This window comes from Haliotis asinina, chromosome 2 (genome assembly GCF_037392515.1).
Source record: "Haliotis asinina isolate JCU_RB_2024 chromosome 2, JCU_Hal_asi_v2, whole genome shotgun sequence".
NCBI lineage: Eukaryota > Metazoa > Mollusca > Gastropoda > Lepetellida > Haliotidae > Haliotis > Haliotis asinina.
Window position 1 is genome coordinate 45576375 of NC_090281.1, and position 25055 is coordinate 45601429.

The following is a 25055-nucleotide window of genomic DNA, read 5'->3' on the forward strand; positions in this document are numbered from 1 at the left end:
GAAGGTACCAACAAGCACAATATTGTCATATTTAAAGCTGTTCGACTCGTTTCAGTTATCGATTTCAAGCAAGTCGCAAGGGATAATAATAAGTATTTTATTGTAACAATAGGAGGCTAAAGTGATTGCGTGTATCCCGAAATATATATATTAAAATATATATATATATATAATCGACCAACAGTGACAGTGACAGAAGAAACTCTCCACGACACAAGTTGACTTCATTTTTCCAATTGTTTATTTTCCCTCTATTTCAAGCAATATCCCAGAAGTTCATTGTCTGGCGTTTACATTTCATAAATTCTGAAATACAGTCAAGCAGGCTCTTTTGGCGAAGATGATGATACAGAGGGTCATTCGACTCCTGCTCAAAGCTGTTAGATCATTGCAAGGACATTGCAGGTCTCAGTAACTCTTTTAGAAGGATTTATGTCCAAATTGGACGCATTTACGACAACACAGATGCTCAGTATATTCACCTATTTTGGCTTGAACCATATACCTTTGTGTTCGTTTCCAGTGAACAACTCATGGCCAATGTCATGGGGGGTCATGACGTCCGCCATATCCAGCGCAACAGCCCCAAAATAGGTCATCATATATTTTGAAAAGATCAACACATGACAAAATAACCTGCTCAATATTTTGGTACCCACAGATAGCTATAAAAGCTTTATTGGACCGAGAAGCAAGAACAGTTTTAGCTTTTCACCATATTAGCCTAGGAGTCAACACAATACTCAAACCCCTGTAGTATCTCTTTCCATACTGCTTAAGGGCCCAGTATCCGAGACTGAGGAAACATTTGCAAACATTAGAACATATAGATTATTGACATCAGGTGAAATAAATATACCAAAGCCACCAAATTCCTCCCCAGCAGCTGATTAACAAGGAAACGATGAATCCCTGCCATGCACCTCTACTACAGCCATAATGACTTGAAAGACCATGATGTGTTCTTACACTAGCCGATATCCTCCCATGCACTGATGCAAGAATGTTATAGAATTTATCAGCAAGACACACTTTTCTCAGATTTGACAGAATAAGGTTGCGATTAACTCTATCAAAGGCCTCTGAAAAATCTATAAACAGACGATAAAAAACCTTTTTTCTTACATGAATGTGCCATAGTTTGAAGTGAGAATACATAATCAGTAGCAGAAGAATTAGTCCTGTATAATGTCAAAACTTCAGAATTAAAATTCTTCATGTATCTGGGATATCTATCTGGATATCTGGGATCCAACGTCAATGAATGATTTTCTGGGCATTCCCATGTAAATCTTCAAAAACGTATATTGTATTCATCATCCCTATCGTGCCTTTGAGGCAACAATAAGTGCAATGTATCAGTAACCTTATTCACCTTTAAAAAGATAAAGCAGCAGCAAGCGAATCGTGAAGCATCAATGAAGCAGTCTTAGCAGTAACTATCCTCTGGAATCCATGATCGTTCATTATTATGTACTTGGGGAACGATAATTCAAATGTAGCAATAACCTAACAATTGTTATTAAAATGAAGCAGCAGCGACGCAACAGCAAACCAGACAGGAAGCAGCAATGAAGCAGTCAGGAAGCACCAATGAAGCACTCAGGAAGCAGCAGTCACGAATCATCCTCTCGAAGCCTCGATCGTCTTGTTGTCAGCAGGATCCAGGAATTCTTTGCCGCTCATGTCGGAGACGTTGGTGCACTCACGAATGGCGTTGTCGTTCACCTGTCAGAATGAGTGCGTGGGTGAATGAGTGAGTACTGTTTTACGCCTCTACAACCAATATCTGGGACACCAGATATGGACTTCACACATTGTATCTATTTTGGGACTCGACCCGAGTCTTCAGCGTGACGAGCGAACGCTTTAACCACTGGGCTACCCCATCTCTATCTCCAGCTGTCGAAAGAGACATGACATCGTAGTACGTGCCTTACATTTACTGATTACCATAATTACTTAGACACACAGTTTTAGTTTGACAAACGCTATTGACATAATTCAATGAAATGGAAGATAGCGTAATGGAGAACAATCTGTCTCTATTAAAAAAATATCTTACGATATCTAGCTTGGTATAACGAGGGTAGTGATGCTCTATGACGGGGTCATTGGTTGCTTTGTTGTAGCAGGCGATGACCACCCAGCGTCTCTTGTCGCTCACGTTGGCGGTATTGGTGTGCAGAATGTTGCAGTGAAAAAAGAGAGTATCACCTGTAAATGAGTTGTAGTAGATGAAAGCAGAAAGTGTTGTTTATGATGTAGAGGTCACTGTAAAAAGAAGGTGTCACCTTGTTAATTTACTGATGCCGGTGACACTTTTGCGTTTGTAGTCAGTAAAATGCGTTACCTTGCAACCTTGACGATTCCTCTGAAATTAATACATTTGTAGTCTGTGAAAAGATCACCTTGTAACGTTGCTGATGGCAGTGAAATTCATGTGCTTGTAGTTAGTGATAAGCGTCTTCTTGTAACCTTGACGATGGCAGTGAAATTGATGCGTTTGAAGCATCATTTTCTGACAGTAGAAGCCATTATGTGACAATACCTGGATTCATCTCTATATATCTGAGAGGAAGCCTCGACTTGATTTGTTCCACCCTGTCCATGTTCGCCCCCATCTGACCACCGACCCTGCCGTGTTCGATACGACCGCATTTGTGAGAACCTTCCAAGATCTAATAATGAAAACGTATATTGGCTAACTAATCATCCTCCTAGAGCAAGGTAGCTGACATGGATCTACTGTTTGACAAGTATTAGATGAGCCATGACCTGACAAATGACCCAATTTGCATGTATGGGAACGCCCTCCAGAACATTCCATCTGAAGAAAGAGGGAAACAGGTTGTCGTCTAAATATTGAAAAGTTCAATTTCCTCGTGCGAATCGTGCCGTGATGGTGTTTTGCTGAACTAAATCGCTCAACGAGACACGTTTAACAGTAGTGGTATTGCTTTCACGCCACCGACAGCATGTATTGCGCGTGCTTAATCGCCAATCTACCTGTAGCAACCAAGTGTCTTCGTCCAGATTACTTCGTCCAGATCCCACCTGCTTGTCACAAACGCATTCACTGCGCTGGCCCATCTAATACTTGTCTAGCGATAATTGAGGTCACAGTAACGAAATCCACATCCAGTTGAAAAATAAGCCACTGGAACGTTTCTTTCTCCGCAAGAGTTTGGGACGCATGCGTACCGTCAGTTGGGCACATATTTTCCATGTATTTGAATGTGTTGAAATGCTACAATAATTGAGTGCACTTAAGGAAGCAGGGCCTTCCTTAGTGCCATAATAATCTTGGTTACTGATCAGGTGTCCTTTCACGAGGCAACCTTAAAGGTCACATGCAACCAAAAAATCAAACATAACTAAAACAGAATTATCACTCATCCATGACATATAATATACATTGCTCTTGTAAAAATTCACATAGACAAAATTATAAGCGTACAATCGCGATTCAAAAGCGCAGTATTTTGTACTTCGGCTTACTTCCCCCGAAACGAAGCCCTCGGGAGATCGAACCCAGTCATAGCGGGTGGATGTGCACTCAAGTGTAACGACGACTTCCGATTGGCTGGTTCATTTGCTGATACGCTGAGGACTCATTGTGTGTACAGAAAGACAATCTGTTTGATGGGCATTTTAGAAGTATGGCGAGTCACAAGAAACAAAAAGATTCTTTATGGATAACAACTTCATTTATTGTACTTGATGCGTCGTTTCAGTATGGATTCATATACCGTTGTCAAACAAAATCATATAACTAGAAGAAATTGTTATCCATAAAGAATGTATATAGAGATGTTGGGTTTTTTAAATACGTGTTCTCTGAATTTGCGTTCGATCCAATCAAAAATCACCTCTGTAGAGATGGTGAACTACTGCGTGCCTGGAAATTGTCATTCTTCAAAGTACAAAGCAGGACTTGAAATTGACAAAAGTTTGCACCAGTTTCCGACAGATCCAGTCATCCGAGAAAAATGGATGGAATTTGTTTGCAGTTCACACACATAAAAAACTGTCACGTGTACAAGTATCACATCTGCCTAATTGCATAATGTAGCAGAGACAGGACTCATAAATCAATTTATTTTGTTTATGGCGTATAGTCTGAAAGGTGCTAAGTTCAAATTGCATGTGGTCAATGATTGAAGCTGTGCATATTGTCTTTAGCAGACAGGCAGGCAGGCAGACATATTGGTGTCAATAAACCAGACATTGAGCGTTATTTGTGACAGAGGCTGCTTACCACAATCAACAAATTTTTTTACATAACGAGTAGATTATTTACTTGTTCGTGTACACAACCAAGATTTGAATACTTTGAAAATTTAGTGAATCGTTTGAACTCCTATTTCGCGGGCTTTATTTCATCGCGTTTTTTTTCAACTTTATAGGTTGAATTGGCATTTGTGATGATTTGTTTCGGTAAGTGCATACCGAAAGGTCTTAGAATCTGCAAAGTTGTATTTTACGTTGCATGTGACCTTTAACTAACCGTAACTTTAACTCCCACTCTTTAACATTACACTAAGGTTACCTTGGTGACGTACGATCACCTTAGTTCTTTGTGAGAGGATAAGGTCCCAACTGCTCGAAACACACCTATGTTTTCACTCAAATCTCAAACTGAGTTTGACAATTTGAAACAGCTGCATTTTTAACTCAACTCATGTTTTTAAATAAAAAAGTTCAAACAACTAACGAAATCTCTTCACCAAACTCAGATTGTCTTCTCAATTTGAGTTTGATACCGATTTCCGTACATTTTGGAAAATGCATATTCGTGCGTTTTCTCAGATTTGAGCAAAAACGTGAACTTAAGTCAAAACTCAGACTTAAGTTTGTTTGGAGAAATCAGGATCAGATCGGCTTCAGTGAGAGCCGCATTTATAGTGGAGGCAAAGGAAAATGATGTGAAAGGTGTAATCGGAATGAACAATATATGAGAATATACGCAAGGGACATAATTCATAATGGCTAATTCGGGTGGCTTCATGGATAAGCATACCCGTTCGATGTTTGTTTGTACTTCAGTTATTTCCTATGCCTCAAGAAAATGTTAATTCACTTGCGATTTAGCGATAACTAAACCACTTATGTAGCGAACGTTTTGTTACAATTATCTTTACGAGGTTTCCCAGTGGGAATATGTCTGGGTAATCCGTCTTAGAGTATTACGTGATCACAATCGGAAATCGTGATGTCAGACTCGAACATTTATCGGCAATGACTGTGACACTGCTTCAGTGTTGCCAGCGATGAGGTAAACAAGAAATGACAACAATGTTAATGTTTACCTGTAAACATCCATTAGCTTTTTCACACTTGTCGATGGCGACAAACACACTTATCATGTCAGGATACAGGTTCCCGTTGTTGTACCAATACCTGTAACAGTGTGTGATACAGTAATAATGTGTGATAGACGTGTACCATGCATGGTACACATGTACCGTACAGTATCATATTATGTATCCAAATTGCCCGTTCAAAATTATTAGCTGACATCTACATACAGGTTTTGATTTACCACACAGTGCTGGTAATATGTCCTGAAACATCAAAGGCATAACTTATTCACACGAGTCTTATTTTTCTTACGGCCTCATCATCTGATAGATGGCATGCGTCAGGGTTTGAAGCCAACTGCTGATCGCAACCATTCAACAATTATTCAAGTAATGATCTGCGTTATATTTGGTCTTCGGCAACAAATGCTCATTCTTGAAGCCACTTACGGTATGCGTGTAATTGTATTCCAAATCTATGTTCTTGAGGTCATACACTCGATGTTCTGATCTGGACGCAAGACAAACAAGCAAACAAACGAACCCGTAATCCTGATGCCATACAAATCGCCCGCCAGTCCTGGGTTCCTTCATCATCAGCTTAGTGTAGTAGTGATAGACTTCTCCCCCAAGAAGCTGTAAATCACAACACTGTAAATCACAACACTGTAAATCACAACACTGTAAATCACAAGTCTGTCTCATTGTCTTACTATCTAACGTCAAATGATGGCGTTAGTTGCCTCGCCTGGCACTCTGCATTGACAAAATGAAATAAGGAATACTTCTGTGTCATAGGTTACCGTTGTAATCTACGTATAGTTGAAACCTACGTCTGTTTCAATATCTGCGGGCATTATTTTAATCACTGACAACAGTCACTGACAGGGCATTTTGAAGATCCACGACTTATACAATTTGTTTGTCGATAAGGACTGACATCATATCAGCCAACGGAGCAGCCATTACAAATAGGAAGACCAGAAATCGATGTTTATCCACTGGAGGGTGGGGGCTGGGATGATTCGGGTCAAAGTTGAGATGCTACTTAACCACAGACTACTCCACCAGCCTATGGGTCAAACACATTTTTAGTCAAATATATGTCCTACTTGAGGATATACTAAAGTCGTTGTTCTTCCATAAAGTTTGTCTTTATCTCATTCACTGATTTCTAAACATGCCGCTCAGAGACAAGTTGCGTTTCTGTTGCTGTTCAGTATATATCTCTAATATTTATTATCCCTTTAAATTTCTCTCTCGAATTCTTTAAGTGCAGTGGTTTTGAAGTTGTGATTCAAACATAGCGGTTGGGATAGAATTTCGTTAATGTTATTTGTGTAGGAATAATATTGTTTGTGAAATAGGTTCCATGCTTTAAGCACATCATGCCAAAAAGGGTTTCAATCTCAATAAAAGTTTCAGAATTGGTCCAAAATTAAACATAACTTTGACAGATAGGTTGCATGGATATTTCTTTCACATTTTAAACATGTAGACGAACAGTGGAACATTTCAAAGCGTCATTAAATTTATTCACTGTCTTCTCTCTTCATATTTATTTTTTACACTCCTTTTCATCATTCCAAATGAGGGGCAGTGGGATAGTCTAGTGGTTAAAGGGTTCGCTCGTCAGGCCAATGTCACGCGTTCGATTCCCACACATGGGTACAATGTGCGAAGCCCATTTCTGGTGTCCCCTCCCACAGTATTGATGGAATATTTTTTAAAGCTGCTGATAACCCAATACACTCACTCATTCACATCCTAAATGACTTCACAGATTAATTTTTCAGGCGAGGGAATACATCCGGGTAGTGGGTTCAGCAAGGAGTTGAAAATATGACCTAGTTAGCAGGTTGCTAGGGATTTTATTACTGTTATTTTACCAATAAGTCTTAAATGTCGGTTTCTCCAAGATGCTAAGAATCTATAAGTCCCTGGTGTTTATTACCCATTAGGTCAGGTCATTGCATATCTTATCAATAGATTCAGCTTTTCGTCATATCTAGATTGCTTTGATTTACCTAAGTTGATTTTCAAACCTGAGATTTTATAAAATACATTAATTGTGTCAGTAACAAGATACAGCCCCCCTCCTCTTCCTCGGTTCCATCTAGACATATTTCTGTTATCATAAGCCTATCCAGCTAGAAGAGTCAACTGTATTGAGGAAATACAAGGCTTTTATCAAGGGCAATATACGTAATAACTTCTTACTTCGGCGCAGGTTCCAGCTAGTCTTTGACTTCGGGACAGCATTCCTGTGACGTCATTTCCGGGTTGACACCAGAGAGACACGCGGGTTTTTCTCCCTTCACTGTCATCAGTCTGTAAGATAACCACATCGATTGTTATATTGTTTACGAAGTCTTTCTTTAAAATCCATGGCATTGACTATTTGCAAATATACAAAATCAGTGTTACGCGCTGTATACATGGATAAATTTAAGAAATACTGGGGCGATGGGGAAATGACAAAGTTGCAGGTTCATGTCCCAAAAATGGTTAACATTTGAAGATAGCCACTGGGGCCTCACTGACGATATGACTCAAATACATATCAAACCTCAACTCCAGTTAAGATCGTGCTCATAGAGTATCATTATTTCAGATAATAGGTCAGTGTGCATTTAATTTAATTTACAATCAGTGTATTTTCTTAGCTCCCTGGGGAAGATTAAACATATCCTACAACCCAGCCTTCAAGGTATCCCTTGCCTTTATGTGTCAACAGCATTGATATGGCAATTGTCACTTAAAGGAAATAAAACTGAAACACAAAAAAAAAAAACTCACAACGAAGGAATGTCGTTGGATTTCTTCGCTCCCTTCCAATGTTGATTTTACTTTCTCTAGTTCGTCCTTCTCCAACAGACCTCTGTAAAAACAGGACGGGACTACATGTGGCAACCATGTTCAGATATCATGGACCAGATTGTATGCCTGTAGGTCAACGACCATGATCAGAAATATCTTGGACTGTCCAGCGGGACTACAAGCTTGATCAGAAATATCTTGGACTGTCCAACGGGACTACAAGCTTGATCAGAAATATCTTGGACTGTCCAACGGGACTACAAGCTTGATCAGAAATATCTTGGACTGTCCAGCGGGACTACAAGCTTGATCAGAAATATCTTGGACTGTCCAACGGGACTACAAGCTTGATCAGAAATATCTTGGACTGTCCAACGGGACTACAAGCTTGATCAGAAATATCTTGGACTGTCCAGCGGGACTACAAGCTTGATCAGAAATATCTTGGACTGTCCAGCGGGACTACAAGCTTGATCAGAAATATCTTGGACTGTCCAACGGGACTACAAGCTTGATCAGAAATATCTTGGACTGTCCAGCGGGACTACAAGCTTGATCAGAAATATCTTGGACTGTCCAACGGGACTACAAGCTTGATCAGAAATATCTTGGACTGTCCAGCGGGACTACAAGCTTGATCAGAAATATCTTGGACTGTCCAACGGGACTACAAGCTTGATCAGAAATATCTTGGACTGTCCAACGGGACTACAAGCTTGATCAGAAATATCTTGGACTGTCCAACGGGACTACAAGCTTGATCAGAAATATCTTGGACTGTCCAGCGGGACTACAAGCTTGATCAGAAATATCTTGGACTGTCCAACGGGACTACAAGCTTGATCAGAAATATCTTGGACTGTCCAACGGGACTACAAGCTTGATCAGAAATATCTTGGACTGTCCAACGGGACTACAAGCTTGATCAGAAATATCTTGGACTGTCCAACGGGACTACAAGCTTGATCAGAAATATCTTGGACTGTCCAGCGGGACTACAAGCTTGATCAGAAATATCTTGGACTGTCCAACGGGACTACAAGCTTGATCAGAAATATCTTGGACTGTCCAACGGGACTACAAGCTTGATCAGAAATATCTTGGACTGTCCAACGGGACTACAAGCTTGATCAGAAATATCTTGGACTGTCCAACGGGACTACAAGCTTGATCAGAAATATCTTGGACTGTCCAACGGGACTACAAGCTTGATCAGAAATATCTTGGACTGTCCAACGGGACTACAAGCTTGATCAGAAATATCTTGGACTGTCCAACGGGACTACAAGCTTGATCAGAAATATCTTGGACTGTCCAACGGGACTACAAGCTTGATCAGAAATATCTTGGACTGTCCAACGGGACTACAAGCTTGATCAGAAATATCTTGGACTGTCCAACGGGACTACAAGCTTGATCAGAAATATCTTGGACTGTCCAACGGGACTACAAGCTTGATCAGAAATATCTTGGACTGTCCAACGGGACTACAAGCTTGATCAGAAATATCTTGGACTGTCCAACGGGACTACAAGCTTGATCAGAAATATCTTGGACTGTCCAACGGGACTACAAGCTTGATCAGAAATATCTTGGACTGTCCAACGGGACTACAAGCTTGATCAGAAATATCTTGGACTGTCCAGCGGGACTACAAGCTTGATCAGAAATATCTTGGACTGTCCAGCGGGACTACAAGCTTGATCAGAAATATCTTGGACTGTCCAGCGGGACTACAAGCTTGATCAGAAATATCTTGGACTGTCCAACGGGACTACAAGCTTGATCAGAAATATCTTGGACTGTCCAACGGGACTACAAGCTTGATCAGAAATATCTTGGACTGTCCAACGGGACTACAAGCTTGATCAGAAATATCTTGGACTGTCCAACGGGACTACAAGCTTGATCAGAAATATCTTGGACTGTCCAACGGGACTACAAGCTTGATCAGAAATATCTTGGACTGTCCAACGGGACTACAAGCTTGATCAGAAATATCTTGGACTGTCCAACGGGACTACAAGCTTGATCAGAAATATCTTGGACTGTCCAACGGGACTACAAGCTTGATCAGAAATATCTTGGACTGTCCAACGGGACTACAAGCTTGATCAGAAATATCGCAGACAAACACACAGGTATACAACTTTGATAAGACGCATCGTGCACAACCATAACGGACTACAGACGTGATGAGAAACATATTTGACAGTCATACAGGAATACAACCTTCACAAGAAGCATTGTGTACAAGCGTGCAGGTTCACAACCTTGATCAAAAACATCGTGTACAAGTGTGCAGGTTCACAACCTTGATCAAAAACATCGTGTACAAGCATGCAGGTCTACAAATTTAATCAGAAAGAAAACAGGCTTACATGCGTAAATCATGTTACGTCATAATATAATGAAAGAAGTTGCCGTCCATAAGGTACCTTGCCTTTCTACAATAACTTCTAAAAATGCCAATCAAACCTATCAACGTTACATTTGTAAAAGCATAACCAGGAATGTCTTTCATATGTCTAAGTCTCGTACTACAAACAGTTGATTTTGGGAGTCTTGCAATGAAAATGGCATTTGAGCTTCGAAGACTTTTCATTCGAAGGGCGAAATCTGAAAAGGGTGGCAATCCGGTACATATAAACTGTACAATGGTTCATTTGCTGGCATAGGTTCAGAAACATATGCTGGTGCCATGTAAAATTATTGTCACCTCGGAACTACACACAAATGTGTTTACTAACGACAAAAGGATAATTTCTCATTCGTTCATTCGTTGTATGCCAACGATGGGATCGCGAGACGTATGAAGCACTCAACCAGTCTATTCACGCGCTGCATCTTGGGATTACTTTGTCTTTCATTCAAAATTACAACCTACCGAATAAGGACATAGCCTTTTTCCTTAAACGACTCCTTCATTTCTTCAGTTACCGTAAATGGGGCGCTATAGTTGAACTCTGGAAGAAAACATGCTTTTAAACAGGTTAGCTTAAGAAAATGTAGGTATACATTACGATATATTGATAAACTTCCTTTACACAGAGTGTTTTCGTGTAATAATTTGCTGTTTACATTTGCGAAAAAAGATTATTGCTATTTTTATAGTTTCCTTTTTATGTTTTGAGATGGAAACGTGTATCACTTACACATACAAATTCCATTCTCCGTGGATATAATGTCAAATAGTTGTTTAAATACTACATTTCAGTAATATCAATTTTTACAGGTTTACACAAAAGTGTATGATATTTGACATATGCAGGATTCTTTAGTGACTTAAGACAGCACAGATAGCAATGATCGAACACTGACTAGTTTCCCATCGATCTGGCTCCTTAGTTATTACCTGTTCCCAATCAACACTGATTGATGCTACTACTGACAGTACTAACAGTACGGGTTACAAGAACAACATTCTAAAGAAAATGTGACAGATTATGGAAATATGATTACCTGATCTTGCCATTGTGGTTGCAAAATACTCTGCAACGAAAAGTGTAACATATTAATAATCAGCAAACCTGTCCAGTGTAACTCACTTACTCGCAATGTACAATAAATTATCTCAACTATGTGTCTGACCTTTTCTCATTATATTTGCGATCATAGTCAAATCTGACAGACCAGTCGATAATTATACTGGAACAGAGAGACAGACAGACAGGCAGACAGACAGAAATGTTTATTCAGTATCACAGTTTGTGCAGTACAAAGACACACTATAACCTTCTGACAAGTATCATTTGGATCTAAGTTGTAGAATAATAACTGGAATTTATGCATTTCTAATGTTACGTACCTTTTTCAAAAGCTTAGCAATACTTATCAAAACGTTTTCATCCCTACTTGACATAAGTCAAATCTGACAGAGCAGTCGATATATATATTGGAACATATCGTACTAATGTCATTCAAGAAGGTTTCAAATTCTGACGTTGCCCAACCGTCTTTTATACAGATGCTTAAATTTATAGATTTGCATAATCATGTTAATGCTGACAAGAACTCAAATGAGACAATTATGAAAGTCATCAGACCCACGAACGTCCAGCAAACTGGGCTAATGACACCTGTTTGGAGGACCGCCAATGAAACATTGAATGGTGAAACATTCTTATGATTCCATATCAATTTCGACATATGGTTTTCGGGTATGGCAATACTTTAGCAACATACTTACAGAAACTGCGCAGAAATACGTCCCGTGACGTGGTAGTTGACTGCGTCACCTTATCTGTCTGTGTGCGTGACTGTGCAAGTTGTGAAGGATATCTTATCACCAAATTACCTTACCACCATCCACTCACGCACCCATCCACGCGCAGAACCAGCCCACAAGCCCTCGACCTGTCTTGACGAGGGTTATTTCTCAAAAAAATGAGGGGACCCCCGTCTCGAAATTTCGAGTTGGGGGTCATCTCAACCTTTTCTTATTAATCTTCAATCCTCGCAAAGACACACGGTAGCTAATATGTTTTTTTCAGGAAGCACAGCTTTGTTGTATCAATATAGGTAATGTTGATAAAACACGTGTTTCATTTAAATTGAAATGTAGTGCTCGCCCCAGTGAGGCGGGGATATCTGGACGTGCTCCACGACATGTTTATACCTCTTCATACACTTACGGAACAGTGGCCAGATTGATAAAACTTCTTAGAATATTCTTAATCTTAAGAATCCTTAAGTCAGTCTCTGCATAAAAACAGATGTGAAACCATATTATCTCCAAACCCTTTCAAATCCAAACAAAGCCAAACCCAAGTCCAAATAAAACATATTCTTGATATGAGATGCCCATGTTGTATGTCCAGATGCATCCGAAGACTATCACATTAAATTGAACTGATTAGGTAATCTACAACTTGGAGAAGTACCTACAACAAGAAGGAATTTGCCAAATTCACCAAGAACCATGTTTCCTTCTTCCGCGCAGGTGTAATGCAGGGTCCAAATTTGCCTTTTAAAGACAGCCCTGTTCTCTTCAACTAGCGGAGTTAAAGCCTGAGTTATTAGCCTCTGCTTCCCTGTCCAGGTTGATTATATTGCACCATTTTCTGTCTTTCTTGTATCTCCAGTTATGCTCTAAATAGATACGCAGATTTCCAATACGTCATCTAAGAAAACTCTTAGCATAAATATCATAATCCCACGCGTTTCTCACTTAAAAAATGTAAGACTATTAAAAAATAAAACGTTACTGTGGTGAAATCGTCAGACCTCGTATCTTTCCAATCAGGAACCGTCAGAACGTCAGTTTAGATGATAACGATTGGACCGTTTTCAGCAAGATTCATCGAAGGATTTCTTGCTCAGCAAAACGTTCGGATTCTCGAATAGTCCTCTGAGTCACCAGAACCCAACTGATCAGTTGTGAGAGGAACTCGATTACTGTGTGAGGCAGCGTAGTCCTCAGACATCTCTTTTCTCTCTTTCGTTTTCACTTGTGTTTAGTAATGGTAGCTATGCCCCTGAGTTTTGTTTATGTATATACTTCAGGTGCCTGTTTGACTATTAAGCGTCCCGGATGATGCCACCTTCGTCTCTTTGTAATACTTTTCTGAAACATCTGTGGGACGTGTGGGTTACTGAATACACTGAACAGAAAATATCCATCATACTTTTAATTTCAAGCAATGATTAATAGTTCATAGAATGCTATATTTGGTGTAAATATCTAAAGAATTCGGATATATTGTTAGTTATTCAGCGTACTTTTTCTGAAATGCATGACACGTGCTGGGCGGTTAACCAAAGCACTGTTGAAACGTTAACCACGTGGCTCTTCATGTATTTATCAAATTAAGTAAGAAGGCATTTTTATGTAATTTGACGCACTTGCAACAAATCTGCTGCTCATTATATTTACCTATTTTGACTTGTACCATAAAACCGTTTGTTTGTTTCCAGTGAACAGCTCCTTGCTTTTGCATCTGTTTGTAAGTGAGGAAAGGCTCATTTCATTCCGAACACCTGATATCATCGCAGCTCGATTGTTATTCATAAATGTACCCTCTTGGTGCAATCCAAGTTTTGTCCTCGGCGGAGTAGGACAACGGATTTGTCTCCTTCGTCGGCTTATGTAAGTATCGCCATGGCAATGCTATTGCAGGACCACTCCACTATAGACATGGTCATCACCCAAGTTCGATGACCGATGACCAAGTGAAGAGGTTATCAAAAATTGTTACTTGATGATATAAGTCATTTGCTAGATCCTCTGCACTTTGCGACAAGACCAGGACTTGGGCCGGAGGACGAAATATTTACCCTCCTACAACATATTTACTCTCATCTGAGTGAGTTTAGTTTTACGCCACACTCAGCAAAATTCCAGATATAAGGCGGTCTGTAAAGAATCGAGTCTGGACCAGAAAATCTAGTGATCAAGAGCATGAGTATCGATCTGCTCTATTGGGAACCGATGACATGTGTCAGCCAAGCCTGACCACCCGATCACGTTAGTCGTTACTCTCATCTGGAGACTTGTAAGAACTATGTAAGAGCCCTCTTCCTTGATTTTCTTCCTTCCGCCTTCAATACCATTGAGTTACAACTTTTGATGAGTAAACTGCTTAATCTAGGCGACTGTAGCAACATTATTGAAGAGGTTAAAGAGCTCATGCTACATAGAACTCAGTATGTCAGTGTCAGTGGCTATCAATCTTCTCTCCACCTCTGCTGGAGTTCCACAGGGATGTGCCCTTTCATCCTCACTTTTCACGAGGGATTAGCGTAGGTGTGTCGACATTATTTGTACGTGAACATCTCTTAGGTTGTTCATGCTCACACCGATTTCGTGAACAGTTTTTGCCGAACCTGTCCCTCGCTCTGTGAAGGACAGAGGGAGACACCTGTGGACGGCGAACAACACTTCTTAAGGATTCACCATCTTGGAAGCATGCAATGGTCCTGCTCCTGACGTGGGCGCTTAGCGCTGTGGCATGTGGAAGAAATTATGAGACTTTTATACTGTTTGTAGATATTTTAAAGGGCGCGTTGCCAAAAGCTGTTTGGGAAGTCTGTCTTCCACAGTTACCAGTCTGTTGTGTTTGCGCGTTTGAATCTAGCATGGTGCTTGTGTGTTCCAGCACCCTTGTTTTTCACTATTTTTGACAATGTTTCATTTCACTCAAAGTCAACGAATATTTAATCGGTTGCTTCACTTCAAGCCCTACGATGTTGACTAAAGTGTCCATTCCGCACACAAAAAGTTGCATTCATCTTAGAACGTCCCGTATATATGACCAACAACGTTTACGTGTATATAAGAAAAGACTATCAAATTTTAGGGTGTTCCCATATAAATATACAGCCCTAAGTAAAAGTTGAACAACTGTGTTGTTAGTGAGTATATGCGTGTATCTGGAATACAACGTCAATGGATGATTTTCTGAGCACTAAGTGTAAATTTTTAAAAACACATATTTTTTCATCCACGTCATTTTTATGGCTTTATTCGTCGTTAAAAAGACGAAGCAACAGCAAACCAGCCTTGAAGCACCAATGAAGCCGACTTGAAGCATCAGTGACTCGGTGAGGCAGCTTCAGAACATCCCTATCCTCTAGAAGCCACGATCGTCTTGTTGTCGGCAGGATCCATGAACGCTTTGCCGTCCATGTTAGAGAAGTTGGTGCACTCACGGATGGCACTGTCGCTCACCTGTCAGAGTGAATTTAGTTTTACGCAGCTTTTAGAAATATTACAGCAATATCACGACGGAGGAACCACATGTTGTACCCATGTGTGGAATCGACCCGGGGTTACCTCACCGCCCCACACCTGTCGGAGGACTCGTGGCGTCCTAGTATGTTTCTTACATTTACTCGTTACCGTAAGTACAGTAATAACGCAGTTTGACAAATATCATATTTGTACTGGATATGTATCCATCCCTCAAAATGTTCAAAACGCACAGGCAATCTGATTATCATTACCGCGGATAACACTATATCTGCCTGTAAAGTGCATGAAGGTTAATAGTCACATGAGTTATCACACCGGGCACCCATTTTCTGCTGGGTGAACAGAGGTATTTTTATGCAAACGCACCTGCCTAGGGTGAGACCACATGTATCACATCTGTGTCGTTGTGGGGTAGGACTGAAGTTTTAGAAACTCTCAGGAGTTGCCTAAGCTGCCTAACACTGTCACCCATCCAAGGACTCTCCGCGCTCAACGTTGCTTATATTCAACTGATTTGTGACCTGACTGCTATGTATAGGACAAGGTACCATAACCTAAAATTAGATGCACAGTCTTAGTTTGACAAAAACTACTGATATAATTCAATGTGATGGCAGATCTGTTAAAAGTAGAGCCTACTGTTTCTTACAATATCCAGCTTGTTATATCGAGGAAAGTGATGCTCTGTAACGGGGTCATTGCTGGCTTTGTTGTAACAGGCGATGAACACCCAGCGTCTGTTGTCGCTCACGTTGGCGTTACTGGTGTGGAGAACGTTGCAATGAAAGAAGAGGCCGTCACCTGCGAAAGAGTTGCAGGGGATATATAATGTAGAGATCACTGCAAAAAGAAGACGTCCCCTTGACTTTGCTGAAGTAGGTGAAGAAGTTGGTGTTATCTTTGACGTAGTTGTAGTCAGTGCAGAAAGATGGCGTCACCTGTATAGCTGTAGACAGTGCAAAAAGATCATGTCCCATTGTAACGTTGCCGATGTCAGTGAAATTAATGCGTTCGTGTTCAGTGAAAGTGGCAACCTTGTAACCTTGCCGATGTCAGTGAAATTAATGCGTTTATAGTCAGTGAAAGTGGCAACCTTGTAACCTCAATGATTTCAGTGAAATTAATGCGTTCGTGTTCAGTTAAAGTGGCCACCTTGTAACCTTACTGAGGTCAGTGAAATTAATGTGTTTGTAATAAGAGGTGTCACCTGTAAATATGTTAAGGACAAACTTTATGGATGGGCAACTTCTTAATCAGGTGAACCGACGTTTCGCTACACCTTCTTGTATCGTTGTCAAGCAAATATGACATAAATATGTTGTAGCAATTAAACGAAAGTATCTTTTTCTGAAGGAGTTGTAGCATGTAAAGGTTACAGAGGGTCACTTGTAAATGTCATTTAGTCAGTGAATGACGTAGTGTTAAATATAAAGCTCTCAAAGTCGCCTGAAAGACAACTGTAGTCAACCAAAGAATCTTATCTTACAACAAAAATAGCAATACACCCCTGCTATACTTCTCTGTGCTCTAGTAGTTTTACTTCCGGTCAACAGCTAACTTAACTAATATGAGCAGCTGTTAAAATGTCGATGCGGTTCACAATTTTAATTGTTAGAATGCTCTTGAAAAGACAGCCTTCCATGAATACGTGAATCACTAGCATTTGATTGGACAATTAATAACATTAAACACTACCAATTTGGACTGAAAAATGTGTAAGATTATGTGACCGCTCCAGTGCGCTACGCACTCTGTGACTTTACCTGGATTCAACTCCACATATTTGAGAGGCAGCCTCGCTTTCAGTTGTTCCACCCTGTCGATGTCCGCCCCTGTCTGACCACCGACCCTGCCGTGTTCAATACGGCCGCATTTGTGAGAACCTTCGAGAATCTAATAACGGAAACATGCATTTGGTCACAGACTATCTTACTTGCGCAAGGAGATAACTCACGCCCAGTCCAGTTTCCCATCTCGGCCTTCTCGGAAAATATTTTGTAGTGATTGAGTGACATAGTTCAATCAAAATCGCCCAGCAAAATCTACAACCGATTAAGAAACCACATGGCGATTGCAGTGGAGTTTTTCTTTTTCTATTGCAAGACATGCAGCGTATATCAACCGTCCTTTGAAAGTCGATATGTTCTACATAATATATTTATTAAAATGTTTTAATGTTTAATGGCTCCATTAATTAAAGCACATGCTTTAGTACGTTGGACATACTCTAGTACGAAAACTAAAAATCTTTCCTATCGATCAGATCATCTTGACTAAGAGTAGCAATTATACAAACAAATGAAAGGGATATGAAAGGTGAAATCTGATTGGATAGTTAGAAGGGTGTAAAGGGACGGAACTCGTGTTGGCAACTGGTGGCCCTTCAACTGAAATTCGAAGCTTGGTCGGTAAGTGTGGAAATTGGACTTTTACGATAGTTAGCTCTCTCGAGAAGATGACACTTCACTGACGGAAATGAAAATCACTGATGGATTATTTTGTTATGATTTAACGATAGGAAACAGCCCTACCAGTGAAAATATGGTCCGTTTATCGTTTCAAGCGGCGAAGATGGATCTGGGTGAAGATCAGTCTTAGAGTCTTGCATCTATCACTGACATTGTGGTACCAGACTGGATCATTTATCGGTAACGACTGTATCGCAACTTCAATGACGTAAACAAGAGAGGACAATAATGTTGGTGTTTACCTGTAAACATCCATTAGCTTTTTCACACTTATCGATGGCGACAAACACACTCATCATGTCAGGATACAAAATTCCGTTCTTGTACCAATACCTGAAACAGTCCATAGAGTGATACACGTGTGCCGCCCAAATGCCGTACATGTACCTTATGTGTACAGCTTGCCTGTTCAAAATTACTAGTTGACATGTACACACGTTTGGCAAGAACTAGCAGGTGACTTTCCATTGAACAAAGGAGAGGGTATCACGTGTATAGCTGTTCAATACAATAGTTTCACAAAGATAGCATTTGTTTTTTATTTGCACCAAACCACCAATAAATGTTTTAAAACATCAAAGGCATCACTTAAACACGAAAGCTCTATTTCCAAAAATCCCTGTAGGTCAAAATCATAATAGATATCATAAGTGTTTGGGTTCCAGTCCAAACATCTGAAACTCGCACGCTATTAATTGTTACAGAAAGATACAGTTACAGTTACAAATACGCAAAGTTCACGTTTGAGACGGTCGTCATTGGTTTTTACTTAAATTAGGAATCGACTTACGGGCTGCGTGTTAACACATCCCAATTCAGTAGACATGTACGTTTAGCCGGAATATTTCTGGATGCAAACAAGTAAAGCAAACAAGCAAACAAAGAAACAAACAAACCCGTAATCCTGATGCCATACAAACCGACCCCCAGTCCGAGCCTCCTTCATCATCAGCTTAGAGTGGTAGTGATACACTTCTCCCCCAAGAAGCTGTAAATCACAACACTGTAAATCACAACCCAGCACGAATAAAATCAAAGCTACACTACAACAAGAGGGTAGCCTAGAGGTTTAAAACGATGGCTCGAAGGCCCGAGTTCGATTCCCCATTTAGGTACAGTGTATTAAACCAATTTCCTGTATTCCCAACCGAAAGATTGTGCTGCACTGTAATTAAATGCCGCGTATAGTCGCTCGCACACTCACTCAATGACTCACACACATTTACTGAGTCACTGATTGACTCACTCACTCACAAGATCTATGTGTTATTAATTTATTACAGGGGATATTTGAATCAGTCTAAGTAAACTTAGTCTCAGTGTATTTCGTTACACTCCACCTTTGAGTCTAACAAAACCTAGTAGAAGGTCGCGTCAGGTAACCCTTTGAGCGACCAATGACCGTCCAGTCAAACGCGAGACGGTTCAATAGATTTAACCAATCAGACAACGGCTACTATTTAGGGATCTGAGGGACTTTCAAAATATTCAGGTCACTGACACAGATCTCTCCACAAACAAAAATCCACATGTAACACAGTTATTTGACCTGCAGTATATACGATTTGGGGTTTCTGTTGACATGGTTACCATTGTTACGAGTGTGTATTTTCTGTATATTTTTTGTATTAATTAAGTAATGATTATTATTGGGTCACAACATTTAGTGTTTTGAATATTAATTGTGATGGGTCACATTTCGTTTTAATAGCTGGTCAACACTTTTAGCATTCTGGTTTTCCGGAATTTATCTGCTCCTAGTTTTCGATGTTTACTTCCGGGAGACTTATTCTAGGGCATTCTACAGTGTTGACGATGTTCGTTTGTGCCCGAACTTTGGGGAAATGGCAAAATATATATATATAAAGGCTGGTTGCCGTGTTGAGGGCGACAGTCACACTGACATTCATTCATATTTACTGGATTTATGCCAACATGCTTGAAATCCCGTCAACGCCTAAATCTACATCATCTGCTGTCGCACCGATCGCTGCGTTGACATTCTGCCATAGTTGATTCACTCTCACACCAAGACTTTGGTGAGTTTGCTATATTGTATTTTGTGACCCATTGACTTAGATTTTGTCTCTCTTGAATTGTACCTGAAATCTGCATTGTTATATTGACTTGTGACTTTGTATATCTTGCTCTCGATGCATAATAACAGAATTTTGAAAGTTAACGACTTGTCTTTGTTCTGTTTTGCTGGTTCACAAGGGGATTTCTTACATTGTTGTCACGGTAAATTCTTAACCGTAAAACCATTAGCTAATATTTCCGCCAGATGACATCCTTGAATATTGCCAAAAACACTACTTTCAGCGACTGTTTACTCACCGTTGTCATGGCGTTCGGGTTCGAAACTTTTCGGGTTAAATGGGTCAAAAGGTATGTGCGAATGTCCACTTTGGCGATTTGGTAAGCTGTGCTCTGATTTGTCAGTCTCAAAGGTTACCTGACTAAATAGTGGAGTGTAACGAAAAGTACTGACGAAAAGTTTACTTAGACTGGATTTGAATCCACGACCAAGGGGCATAACTCTAATTATTCGTCATGTTTCCTGTCGTGATGCATTGTATGATACCCCCCAGGTTGTTACAATAAATACCCTTGGCCCAGTCGTCACCAAACGTGACGTCACCAGCACATCACAAATTCAGGCTCATGAGGAGGTGGGTTAAAAATAACGTATATTATAAGCATTAGATGATGGTCCTGTGGACTTTCAATAACAAGGATTCGATGCTGAACGATCGTGGGATCTTGAGAGTATACATGATCAAAACAGAATGTGCAAACATTGCTTGAAGACTCAGTTCTCTTGAGGAAATACAGGACATATATCAAGGACAATATGTCCCATAATCCCATGTGCCGTTATCAAATTCGTATTTCTTGAAAAAAAGAATTCCACCTGTACAACCTCATTCACATGTTGTGACTGTATACTGTGTAAAATATTTACATGAAATATACTTAAAACACAGAACATTTTCATTGAATACATTCATAAAATACAAATATTGTTTGCACGAATATCTTTACTTTTTGGAGATTTCTTACTTCGGCACAGGTTCCCGCTACTCTTTGACTTCGGGACAGCATTCCTGTGACGTCATTTCCGGGTTGACACCAGATTGTTACTCTGCTCTTTCTCCCTTCACTGTCATCAGTCTGTGAGATAACCACATCGATTGTTATGCTTCCAAGTGATATTATCTTCCTAAAAACGCATGCTATAAACGAAAGATGTATTCCGTGATAACCTTCATTGCTCGTAAACATAATGGAGTCATTTGTCAATTGTTTGGAGCATTCGTAAGAACTCGTCTCTTTCCGTGACCTACAAGAAATACTATACTTTATATATAGAACGATAGTATTGCCAAGAATCGTGACAAAGCAATCAGATCGCGCGTAGTAAAACTCGAAATGAGGTCAAATAGTTTCTTTGCTCGGCGACATTACTAAAAAGTAAAATATAGTTGCAGTCGATATAAAACTCATTTCACTCACTACATCAAAACAATAGTAAGCCCGAAATCGAGCTTTGAAAGAATCCCATATTGAAACAGTTGTATCAGACAAACCGACCAGGTCTGGTTTGATTCTGACGGGTTAACTTACTTGTGTCTAACACTATCTGACAACGACAACGAAAATGTCAAAACTCAACGACAATAGGATCAAAGAGTATCATTATGTCAGACAATGGGGCAGTGTGCATTCACTTTATATTACAATCATATTACATTCTCAGCTCCGTGGGGAACATCATAAACATCCTACAACACATCATACCGTGTACCATTTCCATTTCAGGATGAACAGCACGTGTCACTTTTTAAAAATAAAATTGAAATACACGAATTTGTACACTCACAATAAATGAGTTTCGTTGGATTTCTTCGCTCTCTTCCAATGCTGTTTTTATTTTCTGCAGTTCGTCCTTCTCCAACAGACCCCTGTAGAAACATGCTTCAAAGATTGTGGAAAGACATACATGTTTGAAGACCTGATATAATGGAAAGGTTTATATGAGTAAAGCCATAATCCAAACCATCGCAGAAAGGCGTACATCTGAAAAGACTGAGATAAAAAGACATCATGGAAAGGTTTACATATGTGAACCTTAGATAAGCTAAGATAAAAAGTCATGGACAAGCATTCAGGTCAACAGCCTTTATAACAACAACATGGAGATTCATATGCTTGTAATATTATAAAAACATGACCACAGGCATCACGGATTCTGGCAGGCCTACGAATGTGATGATGATAAGCATAGATAAACGTTTTTGAATGATCAGTGGACTTTCGTGAAAAGGGGTGAAAATACCTGATGTTCCCGTTATGGTTTCAGTAAAAATACTTTTACCTCAGAATCCGCTAACGCGTAAACTGAACAATGGCTGATTTTCATGGTGTAGTTTCAGTAACATGTGCTGGTTCCATTTAAAAATACCGTTACCACAGAATTGCCCCAAAATGTGTGTAGTAACGACAAGATGATAATTTCACATTTGTTGAATGCCAACGATGGTGAAAGTTATGGAAGCACCCAACCAATCTATTCTTTGGCATCTTGGGATTCCCTTGTCTCTTTTTCAACCTTACTACCTACCTAATTAGGACATAACCCTTTTCCTCGAACGATTCCTTCATTTCGTTAGTGACCTTAAATGGGACGCTATAGTTGAACTCTGTAACAAAACAAACACATTTTCAAACAGACTGGATTAAGATTTTTCAATCAATAGGATATATATTTGCTTTGGCAAGGAAATAATGTTCCAAGGCTGCAAATGCTAAATCAAGTAGACTCTGTTATATTAATAAAGCTCTTTAATACGGAGCGTTTGGGTTTACAAATTTCCTGTTTATATTTGCAAAACAATGATTATTGTTATTTTTTATGTTATTTTCTTGTATGTTTTGAGATGCAAATGTGTTTCGTTTTCAAAGACTAAATTCTCATTGTGTTTATACATAATGACATACAAAAAATAAAGCTTACATTTCATCTTTAAGAGGGTTTCTCCAAAATGGATTAAATGGATGAAAGGAACACACACAGACACACGCACACACAGAGAGATATATTCTCTCTCTCTCTCTCTCTCTCTCTGTGTGTGTGCGTGTGTGTGTGTGTGTGTGTGTGTGTGTGTGTGTGTGTGTGTGTGTGTGTGTGTGTGTGTGTGTGTGTGTGAGCCATATGGGTGAGGGGTAAGGACTGTCTTGTGATTTATGTCAAATTATGTATCATGGCTGTACAAGTAACTTGTTCACAATCAACACTGATTGATGATGGTACTGACAGTGCTAACAGTACGAGAAACAGCTGTAAAGTGTTAATTCGCTGCTGAAGAAAATATGATAGACATTGAAAGCATGATTACCTGATCTTGCCATTGTGGTTACAAAATACTCTGCAACGTAAAGCATCATGTTAATAATCAGCAAACCTGTCCAAAGTAAGATCTAAGTCTTGGTGTTATTCTGCAAATTCAGTTGGTTGAGCAACAACATAGATTGAAACCATACAAGGTATGTTTGGGTAGCCTTGTTGGGTAGCCCTGCAGACGTCCTGGGTTCGGTTCGGTTCTTTGCATGGGTTCAGGAAGGATGGTCAGTGGTAACTCCAGCCGTGAGATGTCCGGAATAGGACTAAACCTTCTCATCCACATACTCGTTCACTCCCTCTCTCTCAATCTTCACATATTACTCAGTTGTTTCTGGATCTTCCAGCACCCACGGGTATTTCACTGTGATCACTGGTCAGATCTGACAAAACAGTCGATATCCGACCATTTCTGGAATCTAAGATTCCAGAAGGCGTTTATCTTATAACCTCAGAACCATTTCCCACTTTCCAAAAAGAAGCATGCAGAGGCATGTCAACACAGTTAAGAAATCAAATGGGAAAACAAGCCATCAGACCTAAGACCATCTGTTTCACTTTGTCACACCTCCGTCACTGAAGCGTCTGCAGGACCACCGATGCAACGTGAAATTGCCACACGGTCTTATGATATGACTCGATATCGATTTCGATACACACACACACACACACACACACACACACACACACAAACACAAACACACACAAACACACGTGTGTACGTGTGTGTGTGTGTGCGTGCGTGCGTGCGTGCGTGTGTGTGTGTGTGTGTGTTTGCGCAATGCTTTGGTAACATACTTACAGAAATTGCGCCGAGGTAACTCGTCTGACGTGGCGATAGACTCCGTCGTCTTATGTATGTGGAACATGAGCCTGACTGTGCAAGCGGTGAAGGATATCTTATCACCAAAATATAACAACCTAAAACTTGGGTTTATTTTATTTACTGATTGTGATCACGGTGGAGGTGGTCACATCGTTGACGATGGTAACTGTTCTTCGACTCTTCACATTATTCAGTAGTTGCTGAGGTTGACGTCAGTGACGAAGCGATTACGTAAATTTCCGTACTTATACAATAAACACATGTGCCGATCTTCTTTCTCAGTGGTAAGTCGTAGTCAGCCGTGATAACTCGTGGTCGACAGTACGACCTGTCTGCCTTACTTTTGTCTGGAGTCTTGTTATCCTAGTTCCAGAGCAACCGAAGATCCTTGCCACACGATGATGCAGCGTTCAAAATACCTGCATGTTCGATCGCCCGGGACGACTTATTTTCAATACGGGCTGTCAGATTCTCAAATTCACTTGCCCGACGGTCAGGTTAAAATCTAGACATGTTGTATTTGAAGAAATTTTGGGGGGCAGGC

General features: G+C 40.1%; 2 protein-coding genes across 2 annotated transcripts; both read right to left on the reverse strand.

Annotated features, from left to right (window-relative positions):
• Positions 1–217: 217 nt before the first annotated feature.
• On the reverse strand, positions 218–12418 carry LOC137273792 (L-proline trans-4-hydroxylase-like). The gene is made up of 10 exons (XM_067806650.1): positions 12313–12418; positions 11586–11615; positions 11011–11089; positions 8103–8184; positions 7524–7634; positions 5848–5939; positions 5313–5403; positions 2552–2681; positions 2066–2217; positions 218–1728 (listed from the first exon to the last, which is right to left on the reverse strand). Exons 2-10 carry the CDS (start codon positions 11596–11598, stop codon positions 1624–1626), a joined length of 855 nt encoding a protein of 284 aa, XP_067662751.1. The 5' UTR covers positions 11599–11615; positions 12313–12418; the 3' UTR covers positions 218–1623.
• Positions 12419–15556: 3138 nt separating this feature from the next.
• Positions 15557–24564, reverse strand: LOC137272570 (L-proline trans-4-hydroxylase-like). The gene is made up of 10 exons (XM_067804959.1): positions 24488–24564; positions 23684–23713; positions 22909–22987; positions 22168–22249; positions 21348–21458; positions 19181–19272; positions 18527–18617; positions 17580–17709; positions 16466–16617; positions 15557–15792 (listed from the first exon to the last, which is right to left on the reverse strand). The coding sequence occupies exons 2-10, from the start codon at positions 23694–23696 to the stop codon at positions 15688–15690; spliced, it is 855 nt and encodes a 284-aa protein (XP_067661060.1). The 5' UTR covers positions 23697–23713; positions 24488–24564; the 3' UTR covers positions 15557–15687.
• Between the last annotated feature and the right edge of the window lie 491 nt (positions 24565–25055).

Excerpts from the sequence above, each read along its gene's own strand:
- LOC137273792 (XM_067806650.1), bottom strand. Across the intron at positions 5,940-7,523 it reads TAGCTGGAACCTGCGCCGAA|CTTCTTGGGGGAGAAGTCTA; the intron begins GTAAGAAGTTAT and ends TGTGATTTACAG. Across the intron at positions 2,218-2,551 it reads ATATATAGAGATGAATCCAG|GTGATACTCTCTTTTTTCAC; the intron begins GTATTGTCACAT and ends ACTCATTTACAG.
- LOC137272570 (XM_067804959.1), bottom strand. Across the intron at positions 21,459-22,167 it reads TCCAACGAAACTCATTTATT|ACTGATGACAGTGAAGGGAG; the intron begins GTGAGTGTACAA and ends GTTATCTCACAG. Across the intron at positions 15,793-16,465 it reads GATATAACAAGCTGGATATT|GTGAGCGACAGTGCCATCCG; the intron begins GTAAGAAACAGT and ends TCACTCTGACAG.